Source organism: Nothoprocta perdicaria, unplaced genomic scaffold (genome assembly GCF_003342845.1).
Source record: "Nothoprocta perdicaria isolate Ctin4 unplaced genomic scaffold, notPer1 scaffold_218, whole genome shotgun sequence".
Lineage (NCBI taxonomy): Eukaryota > Metazoa > Chordata > Aves > Tinamiformes > Tinamidae > Nothoprocta > Nothoprocta perdicaria.
This window is the reverse complement of record NW_020455399.1, coordinates 912094-922541: the sequence shown is the minus strand read 5'-3', so window position 1 is coordinate 922541 and position 10448 is coordinate 912094. Positions and strand designations below refer to the sequence as shown.

General features: G+C 60.3%; 3 protein-coding genes across 3 annotated transcripts in view; 2 read left to right on the top strand and 1 right to left on the bottom strand.

Annotated features, from left to right (window-relative positions):
• Positions 1 to 1071: 1071 nt before the first annotated feature.
• On the top strand, positions 1072 to 4633 carry TMEM221 (transmembrane protein 221). The gene is made up of 3 exons (XM_026038887.1): positions 1072 to 1361; positions 3100 to 3185; positions 3425 to 4633. The coding sequence occupies exons 1-3, from the start codon at positions 1072 to 1074 to the stop codon at positions 3928 to 3930; spliced, it is 882 nt and encodes a 293-aa protein (XP_025894672.1). The 3' UTR covers positions 3931 to 4633.
• Positions 4634 to 4718: 85 nt separating this feature from the next.
• BORCS8 (BLOC-1 related complex subunit 8) lies at positions 4719 to 9633 on the bottom strand. The gene is made up of 5 exons (XM_026038888.1): positions 9584 to 9633; positions 9241 to 9353; positions 6323 to 6387; positions 5871 to 5978; positions 4719 to 5065 (listed from the first exon to the last, which is right to left on the bottom strand). Exons 1-5 carry the CDS (start codon positions 9618 to 9620, stop codon positions 5023 to 5025), a joined length of 366 nt encoding a protein of 121 aa, XP_025894673.1. The 5' UTR covers positions 9621 to 9633; the 3' UTR covers positions 4719 to 5022.
• A 210-nt stretch (positions 9634 to 9843) lies between these two features.
• Positions 9844 to 10448, top strand: part of RFXANK (regulatory factor X associated ankyrin containing protein) — a 3799-nt gene continuing 3194 nt past the window's right edge. Inside the window, exons 1-2 of the mRNA XM_026038796.1 lie at positions 9844 to 9922; positions 10002 to 10079. Coding sequence (XP_025894581.1) covers positions 9844 to 9922; positions 10002 to 10079 — 157 coding nt within the window. The remainder of the gene's footprint in view (positions 9923 to 10001; positions 10080 to 10448) is intronic.

Genomic DNA, 10448 nt, shown 5'->3' with positions numbered 1-10448 from the left:
GGGCCAGACGGAGCGCGCTGCTCCACCAGCCTCCGCAGGCAGATTCCAGGCTGGCACAGGCCCAGCCTGGAGGATCCCAGGCTGGAGCAACCAGCGGTGCCCCCAGGTCCTGGCCAGCTGCCCTAGCACAAGGCCTGGGACATGCACGGAAAACCCAGCCTGATGCCCCTTGTCTCAGGTGCAGGGGGAATTGGGTTGAGCTCTTCCCCATGCAGAGCTGGTGCCTGAGCTCCAGCCAGGCCTGGGATCCAGCCCCAGGTTCCCTGGTTTCCCAGCTCAGCACCCTTCACAGAGCAGCAGTGCAGTTGCAAATTGTTTTCCCAAGTTAACAATTGGTCTTAGACCCAGCTGAGGGCACACAGGCCAGGGTCTTGGGTGGGCCAAGGGTGCCCAGCAGCAGGAGGCCAAACCCACCATTCCCAGGAGAAGCAGCATTAGGCCATGTACCAGTCCCAGGGGAAGCAGCATTAGACCATTGCCTGTCCCCAAGGGTCCCTGGTGCCCCACGCGTCTGTCTATCTGCAGACAGAAACGTCAGGCTGTTACGTGGATGGGGCCAATTCCAGCTTCTGGCCAACTTGGAGCATTTTCCCACCGAGCAGGAAGCCTGGGCTGGTGGGAGCAGCGTGGGAAAAGGCTGGGACGCAGGGAARCGGAGTGGGCTGGAAGGGGATGGGGCTGAGGGGCCTGGCGGGACCCGCTCCGCTGCAGCCTTCACAACCGCGGCACCACCCGGGCGCCACGTGTGTCCGTGTGTCCGTCCCTGCMGCACCTGGGGGGTCCTCACAGCTCCCCCCAGCCCTGCAGCTTTTCCACAGCCCCGCGAGAGGCTCGCGGGCCGGGAGCGAACCCCGGGCGTCCCAAAGCGGCAAAGCGGGACGGGGGCAGCTCGGCTCCAGCGCCCGCGGCCAGGGGCAGGACCGGGAGGCAGGACCGGCCCTCGGGGGCAGGACCGGGAGGACGGGCCGGTCTCGGAGGGCTGGACCGGTCCCAGGGGGCAGGACCGCCCCGTCCGGGCTGCGCGGTCCGCCGAGCGGGAGCCGCTCGGGCTCTCCCGGTGCCGGTCCCGCCATGCCCGCCGCTTACCCGCAACGGACCCTCGCGGTGCTGCTGCTCTTCGGCACGCTGGCCGCGGCCATGGCCYTGCTGGCCTCCAGCCTCATCTTCCAGCTGCCGGCGGGCCGGGCCGGCCTCGGGGCCGGTGCCGGGGCGCTGCCGCCGGCCGCSGCCGCGGTTCTGCTGCCGGTGTCGGCCGTGCTGGCGTCGCTCTGCCTGGTGCTCAACGTGAGCTGCCTCCTGCTCTGCCTCCTCCACGGCTACTTCAGCACCGAGCTGTGCCGGGGACAGCCCGGGACCGAGCGGTGAGAGCTGGGGGGGATGTGGGGACAGCCGGTGGCACCGGGGACTCCTGCGACATGRGGGGAGGTCAGAGGGGATCCCCGAAGAGTGGGGAAGGTGCAGAGAGACACGGGGCTGGGGGGACTGCGGGGTGCAGGGAGGGCCAGGCCACCCTCGCAGGGTCTGTCCCCAGCCTGGGGGCTCATGTCCAGCCCCACCAGCCCCCCTGAGCTCTCCCCCGCCCGAGAATCACCCGGCACCTGCAAAACTCCAGGTCTGAAATCATTAACCCCAAGACAGGCGTTGACTTAATCATTAGCAGCACCTTTACCCTTGCAAAGGTGTTTCCGAAAGAGTCACCTGCTCCTGCCGCCCCCGGGGGCTGCTGGCTTCTCTGCAGCGGCCACCACGCTAGAGAACAACTAGTAAATGAGCAGATTTCAAAGGAAAAAGTGCTCTGGAGATGGAGRTCTGTAACTCAGTGAGGTCCCCACGGGACTATTCTAACCAGAGCCAATCAGAACTTATTTAGAGGAAATTACTACGTTGAAGCGCTTGGTTTTGCCCCTAATCAGACCAAATCCTTAATGCTCCGTGTGGAGCGGGACAGCTGGAGATGCTCCAGCAGGGCAGAAATGTCCCAGCTCAGCATCTTCCAAGCAAACAGGAGGCTCAGTGGGCTCGTTAGYAAAGGAGAGCAAAGTATTTCTGCAAAGAGGAGTAAAACTCCTCTACTAAAATTTGCTTTCTGGGGGAGCTGACCTGGAAGACCCTCCTGGCAGAAAACTCCCACTCAGCTGTGGTCTTGTCCTGGATGTGGCATCAATTTAGGCTGCAAAACTCTCCAAATTGTGAGGTTCGTCTTTGAAATTCCTTAAGTGTGAAACGGGACAAGTGATTGATCAGGTAGCCACAGTGACAGGTGGAGGGACCTTGCATGGTGGACACAGGACAGGGCCACTTCACACARCACCTCTTACACGCAGGGAAAGTCTACCCAAGAAAGCTGCTTTTCCAGCACTATTTCCAGGCACTGYTGCAAAGCCTGCGGCTGAGCTCGCGTCCCTGGGCCCTTTCCCACGTCGGGGTTGTCACAGGGAATTACAGCCCTGCTGCTCAGTGCCGCACACCAGCTCCAGCTGAAGTCCTTCCCCTGCCCCTGTGTGCCCCCCTGCTCAGGTAATTAATGAACAAAGTGGCTGCTCTTCAGTGGCAGCCAGCGTGGAGCGAAGCGGGAACCCGGCCAGGCTCCATTAGCGCCTCCAGCCACCGGCTCCCCGTGCAGCAGCCGCAGGGAGCCAGGGACGAGGGGATGGAGGCTGGAAGGGAGCCAGGGACACGATCCTGGGCCACTTGGGTCATGCCAAGGGACAGAGGGAGCAGCGAGAGGGCAGCTCCTGCCTGTGCCGCTTCCATGTTGCCCCCCGGGGCTTTTGGAGGGCTCCAGGAGGCCGTTGAAGGGGTATTTGCTTCATGTGCCTCTTTTGTTCCTTGCTTGCCCTCCACCCCCTGCAATAAGCACCTGGGCCATCCCTCCCTCTCCCCAGAATCTGGTTGCCAAAACAGAGCTAGAACCAGGCAGGAAAGATCTCAGTTCAAGGGATTTTGAAGTCGTCCCCTATTCCAGAACACAGACGGTGCCAGAGGGGTGCAAACCGGCAACCTGGCGGCTACGCAGAGCGGGATCATCTGGGTGCCCGGGCAGGGAGCAGCCCAGCTGTCTCCCAAGCCAGCACAGCCTCCTCCTTACCTGTTTTGCAGAGCGGACTGGTTCCTGCTGGACAGCCGGAGTGTCCGCCACRCTGCCCTCGGCTTGTTCTGCTGCGGGGTCTCCGTCTACCTGACAGGCAAGTGCCCCTCGCCTGGGGTCCCAGCAGGGACTGCGTTGTCACACACATTCCATGCAGGAATTTGGGAAATACCGAGTTTCTACTTACAGTCAAGTTAGTTTTGCAAACTGCCTTCCCCAGTTTGCTGCAGAGGTGCACACACCCCTTGCTCCGCTGCACCAAGCAAAGGGCAGAGGTTTAGCCCAGCTTATCCCCTGCTGCTAAGTGACACGGATGCTCCTCTGCCCTCCTTGCAGCTCTCGCCATCTACATGCTGCTGCTGTTCGAGCCGGAGGCCGGCATCGCCAGCGCCTGCATCCTCTCCTCCGGCATCGTCGTGCTGCTGGTGGCGGTGACGCACGCGCTGCTGCGGGCGTCCCAAGCCTCGCGCCGCAGCGGCTCCGAGGCCTCTCACACCCTCTACGAGAATGCCGCCGCCCACGGTGCCGAAGCCTCCGCCAACGATCCGAACAGCAAGAGCGCGGCTGCGCCTTGGCCTGAGATCCGCCGGGAATTCTCCTTCCCTCCTTGCCTGGAGCGCAAATCCCAGCTGGACTCCGCCGCCAGCAGCGAGCTGCCCTCCTCAGGGCCTCAATCCGAGAGGGAGAGCTCCAAGCTGCCCCGCATGCACAGGACGCTGTCGGCAGAGTCAGGGCTGCTGCAGCTGCAGGGCAAGCCCTGGAACGGCGTCACRCAGGAGATGAGGAATGTCCTGTCATCCCGGAAACCCGCGGCCTCSGGGAAGGATTCCACGCTGGTGTGAGGGGAGATGAGACCGCTCTGTCCCAGCTCAGCGCAGCAGGGCCAGGACTTGTGGTTCAGTAGGTCACGCCAGAACCCACATGTGGAGGAGCCTCAAAGGGGGCTGGCTGCTTTTCCATCCTCTGCCCTCCCGTGTGCTGGGACCTTGGTCCTCTCCCCAAATGTGGCTAAATTACCCTCCTGGGGAGCTCAGAGARCAGACAGAGCCCTGGACGACCAGTCTGTGCAGCCACAGCCCCATGCTCTGCACTTCTGCTGCAAAGATGCAACCTCCACTGAACCCCAAAGTGCTTGGCCGCCTGTCCCGAGCCTCCAGGATGAATACTTAAGTTRCAAGCCCTTTAAAGTGATCTCCAAAGCTCCGTGTACAGCTCTGCTTTCCACTGTTTGACACAGGATGAAGAACAACCGTTTTTTTGAGAGCAAGACCATTTCTTTTGCCTTTGAAAAAAAGCTCTAAATCTGCATGTCTTTGTTTTGCTCCCTGCCTTTTGAAACACACAGGCAGCAGGCTCCAAGACCCCCCCAGCCCAAGCGAGCAAGACGGGGAAAGCTTTAGACARAACTTTCATGCTTTTCTTTTTATTGTTCTCACTAAAAACCAAACTCAGCAACTCTGGCAAACACATGAAAAAACCTCTCCTTGCAGAATGCCTCCTGAACAAGGCTGAAGTATGTCCACTTCAGGTCCTTTTATACRGTCCTCACCAGAAGGACTTGCAGAATACTGAAAGCAAGACCTAGTTTTTTTTCCTAAGATGTTTCTGTAGCCAAGAGGTAGAAAAAAAAAAAAGTGACTCAGAACAGTCTGTCATCGGACAAAAAAAGAACAGGACAAATGCAGAACAATCTCCTCTCCCTTTTGCAGAGGGCTCTACAAAGGGACGCAGTTGCTCCCTAGAACATCCCCCAGGCAGGTCTCACCGCAGCAGCAGGACTGGCCTGCTCAGGTACAACTCCTTGGCCTTTCAGATGGAGAGGCAGAGGCATCTGTGCAGTTTCACACACGGAGCAGGTTCCTCCCTCCTCCAGGCAGCTGGAGGACATGGAGCTGCACCGAGGCCAAGGCAGAGGGTGGCCGGTTCATCTGAAATCAGGAGGTGGCTGGAGGATTCTTGGCTTGTTGGGCAACGTTGCTGTAAAGAGAAAGAGATGGTCACATCCAGCAGGCAGGAAGGGCCTTGGTAGCCATGGGGGTGTCAAGAACAAGGGCTCCCTCCAATTCAACCTCCCTGCAGGGCTGGGAAAATATGGAGCTTGTGCCATGGATCTGTGCGGAATGACTCTGTTTGGAGATGGAGGCACCCTGTTCGTGCTGGTTTTATCAGAGATGGACGCTCCAAACTGTCAGGGGGAGCACAGGCACTTGGAAGTGTCTCACTCCCACACAGGCAGACTCCAACATCAAGAAAGCTCTTGGGAGAAACAAATACACTAGACTCAGACCATCTGCTAGCGAGCGTTTTAGGAGCTGTAGCTCAATTGCAAACATACGAAAATGCATCATCTCTGCTACATCTGTCAGCACCGCTTCTCTCTCCAGATCTTTCTGGGACTCTCTCCACAGCGCGCCACACATAGGACAGCACAGCACCAAGTGCAGCCCTTGTTCTACTCCATCTGCCTTTGACATGACTAATATCTAGTGTATTACACAAACAAACAGGCCTTTTTAAATAGGAAATAAATTATTTTTGCAGTTATCCTTTTGTAAACAAGATGATTCGCTTCCCGAGGTAAACACAAGCAGGGAGCCACTGGAAGGCAAGCAGCATATGATTTAAATAAGTGGGGAATTGCATAATTCTCATCTCATAAATACTGAGAAGGCTGCCTGGCTTGTTTGTACCGGGCTGTGTTACGTGCGAGGCTCYGTGAGCCAGGGGGGTCACGCGGATTTAGAGGCAGCACCGGGCCACGGGTGCGCGCGGCCCTGGCTACCTGCGGCCCTGCGCGGCGTTCAGCTGATCCTTCACGGCTATGGCGTGTTTGAGCAGGCTGTCGATGCTCTTGAAATACACGCTGCTGTCAGTCATGTTCTTGATGGCACTGGAACACAGAGGAGGGGATGGAGGGAGGGAGAAGGACCGGTTARTCCTTTCGGGGGCATCGCTTTGTGTGCGCCCTCCCCAGAATGAGGGTAGTCCTGCCAAGGAGCCCCTCGGCGGGGTGTTTTGCACCCTCAGGCGCTTGCGAGTGGGTTTATTGCAGGAGACGGGCAGGTCTGTGTGTGGAAGCGGGGAGAGCTGGCAGGCTAATCCAAGGGAAGCAGCCCGGTTTTRTGGGAAGAGCTCAGGGAGAAGTGCCCTGCTCCAAGGCGCTTCCGTTGGGGCCCGGCTCCCTTCCCGGTTCCCAGGAGCAGGGAAGCTCGTGCCATGAGCGCTCTCCCATACCTGCAGGCATATTCCACCGTGTAGATCGCTCCTTGGCTCTGCTCCTCCCAGTTCTGCATGTCGGACTGCAAGCAGATCACAGAAGAGGGAGTGAGGCCGAGGCGGGCGCCGTCCTCGGCGGCGCAGCCCTCGGGATGCGCTCGGCCAGCCCTGCCCAAACAAGGGATGTGGCTGCTCCTCACTGGAAATTGCATTTGGACACAGCCACTGGATTCCCCATCCTCTGCAACCCGGCTTGAACCCAAGCAACAGTTGGCATTTAAAAAGAGAGCACCCAAAGGGCCTTTGAATGGAGCAGGGCGGCCCCTAAGCCTCACACGGGCTCCAGCAGAACAACTCGGAGCCCGTTCTGGCTCTGGACACAACCGTATGTGGCAGCTCCCTGGAAAGGGAARCCCAAACGAATGTGCAAATCGCAATGGAAACGCAGCTGAGCTCAGAGGTGCAGCTCAATAGGTAACTGAAAGAGCCCCTAAGCAGTCCAGGCTCTTTAAAATACATTCTCACGGGAGCCAGATCTCAAGCCTATTCTGCTGACTCTAGTTACAGGTCAGGAGAAATCCAAGGGCCTCTTGTTGTGCCTGAAGGAGGTCGCGCAAGAGCTTGGACTGCCTCCAAAATCCCTTCTCTGCTGTTCACAGCCTGTCCTGCACGGGGCCACTTCACCACAAAGCTGCAAACTACAAAAGCAACAAGTCCCTGCATGCAGCGCTCGGGGCAGCCCTGCACCGCACAGGGTCCGGGACCACAGCCCCACATCCCGTCCTCCGGGGCCCGCGCTCAGCCCCAAATCCAGCCACATTCTCCGAGTTTCAGACGGTGAAGAAGGTATTAAGATTATTTTTAATCGAGTTGCTTGCTTTAAAGGGCCTGGGGGTGACTTCTCCTTGCATTTTGCATTGCAAACTTTTTCCATCGCTTCCCTCCCGGTTTTCCCTAGGTTTAAGCCCTTTGGGAAACTCAAGGGCTGCATCTCTGGCTGGCAGACCCCTACCGAGCTGGAGTTGCTGCATGGGCCAAGCAAGGCTGGAAACCCYCAATAAACCTTGGTYCTCTTCAACCAYCACCTTCATCTCGGGACTAAATTAMACGAGAACAGATCCACACAGAACRTTCCCATTTCTTCATTTCCGAAGAACTAAACCCACCTCTGTTTAGCGCCTCAGCTCTGCTCTAGGTAAAGCCTGACACAGCGCCTCTCTCCTGTGGGTTTGCCTGCCTSGATACAACCGTGAGCCAGGCCCAGACTGCTCCTGGCAAGCAGGGGCGCATGAAATGGATGGAATGAGAGCGGGATCAGGGACAAGACAGAGAAAAGGGGCTCATGGTGGGGTTATCTGCAGCCTGGCAACGCCGTTAGGGCACCCATGTAGCCGGGTTCAACCCTAACACTACGACCAGGGCCTGGCAGAGAGGGGAACGTGCTCCCAAATGTGATCCCAAGGCCTTGGAAGAACTGGTGCTGGGGAGAAGTCACTACAGCAGCTCCGGGTCTGCTGTTTYGGCTGGGACGATTGCTTTTCGTTTGCTCCCAGCTCTTGCTGCACCAGAGCACCACAGGCAGGTGCCAGAAAGCTGTCTGCGAAGCTGAAGGTGCCCACGGTCTAGGCATAACGAAACAGGACTCAAACAGCAGCACAGAAGCAGAGAGTATTAGGAAACGCTTCCCAATGCTCCGCTGGCTGTTCCCGTTCCCAGCAGTGACTTGTGGCTACTTCACCTTGAAACGTGCTGGCCCTGCGGGGAGCAGCGAGACCTTTTTTTGCCTTTGGAGGCAATTGCCGCTCAGCAGGGACTGCCTCGAATGGGAAAGCATCAAAAAACCAAAGGCATCTGAGGCTTGCGAGGGCTGCAGTCACACGGGGCAGGGCCCTTGCCCTCGGGAGCCACAGGAAGCCACGACCTGTTTTCTCACGCAAATAAAGCAAAGAGCAGCAGCAATTTGGGCTAGAAAAGGATTCTCTGGGACAGCAACAGCCAGGAAATGAACTTAGCCGACTCGCAGAGATCTTCTCAGTTACCTGCAGAGCATTGCGACAAGCCTGCCTGGCAGGGAAGGGGAGAGAATCAGAGGTTTGGAGAGCTCTTGCCCAGCACATGCTCCACGCTCTGCATTCCCAAGCTGCCCTTCCCAAGAGCGCTCCCATCCCCATCCCAAACCACTCCTTGATGGAAACAGAGCGCTCTCCTCCACRCGACTGGTCACACAATTTGCTCCATTTCCTTTTGTTCTGGGCACATTTCATGGAATCGAGGCCATTCTGATTAAATCAAAGCAGGTGGCAGCTCAGGAATAACATTACAAGCCTCTTGTATCCCCGAGAGATGATTGCAGCATGTGTTATCCATACACATACATCTCTGCACCCAACCAGGCATACAGATTCCTATATAATAACGCTAATAAATAACTGAATAATAAAGTACCACCGTCCAGGCTGACTTGGAAGCAGGGGCTGTAAAACAGAGGTGAAAAATGGGGCCCGACAGCACATTAGCATAGACACGAGGCAGTAATCTATTCAGGAGACATCACTCCTGATGAATCCTGACCGGCGGGGCGGGGAGCAGGGCAGCAGGGCCGGCGCGGAGCCGTCTCCGTGCTCCGGAGGAAGGCCGGAGCGCAGCTGCCGGGCGGGATTCATTATCCTGCTTTGCCTCACGGCTCCTCCCGCTTGTTTCCCCGCTCTCCCCAGCTTGTTTGATGGAGGAAACCAACCCCGTTGCGGAGCCTCTCCCTCCCGCCTGCCCTAGGAGACGCGCTGCTCRTTTTACGCTCAGGCTCAGCGGCGAGGACCCAATTCCCCCCGTTTTGGGGGTGACTTTATAAAGCCCCCTCATCCCCGCAGCTCAGCAGGGCGCAGCTCCCCCAGCGCCCGTCCCTTCGGGGAATCCCGGGAAGGGGGCCCGGGACGCACCTTGTGCTGCGCCAGCTCCGGCAGGGACCGCCTCACGTGCTCCTGCAGCCGGTAGAGCGCCACGGAGGGCTCGTTGGCCAGCACGTAGAGGCTCTCCGTGAACTTGTCGGTGACTGCAACGGGAGGCACGCGGGGCTGGGGCCCGGCCCGGCCGCAGCGCCCGCCGCGGGGCACGGGCCCGGCTCCCCGGGCCGCACTTTAACGGGGACAAAACGGAACCCCCCCCCCCCCCCCGGTCCCACCGAGGGCCCCGCCGCCGCTCCGGGGCCCTGTCGCGGCCGCCCATGTCGCGACTTGCCCCCCCGCCGCCGCGCGGCGCAGGGGGCGGCCGGGCCCCTCTCACCTTTCTTCACCTTCAGCTGCATCTCCGGCTCCTCCATGATGGCGCCGCCGCCGTTACCGGCCGCCCGCCCCGCCGCCACTTCCGTTTCCGCCAGCGCCTCCTTTAAGCCGCCCCGGCTGCAACGCGCCGGCCCCGCCCCCTCGCCGCGCGGCGCTGCCTCCAAAGCGCTCCGGCCGGAAACAAGCGGGGCCCGGCGGGGGGAGCCCGGCCCGGGGCCCGCGGTTCCGCCCGGTTCCGCCCGGTTCCGCCATCGCCGCGCCATGGACGGCGCCGGCCGCGGGCAGGAGGCGGGAGGCGGCGCTCCCGCGGAGCCGGGGGGCAGCGGGGCCGCGGCGCAGGGTGAGCGGATCGAGCCCCGGGCCCGTCCCGGTCCCGGTCCCGGTCCGCGGCCCTCCCCGAGCACCGGCTCGTGTTGCAGGCGCCGCGGAGGCCCCGCCGAGAGCCGCAGGCGCCGCCCGGGAGCCGCCGAGGAGCCCCGAGGCGCCGGCCCTGGACGGTGAGGGCGGCCGGGACCCCGTTAACGCACCGGGGGCGTTTTCCCTTCAACGGGGGCGTTTTCCCCTTCAACGGGACGGGGGCAAACAGGGATGAACGCGGGCCCGGCCCCGCGGACGGGGGCTGGGGCGGCCGGGCCGTAACGGGGGTCTGCGCCCCCCAAACGGGCCGTGCCCCCCCACACCGGCCCCGGCCCCCCGCTTCCCGGGAATAGCTGCGTTTGCCCGGGATTCGCCTCCTCCCCGGGGCCGGGACAATAAAGGGCTCCGTGCAAGGTGCTTGGGCCGATGTGGCTCCTTTTGGGGCCGATGTGGCTCCTTTTGGGGCCGATGTGGCTCCTTTTGGGGCCGATGTGGCTCCTTTTGGGGCC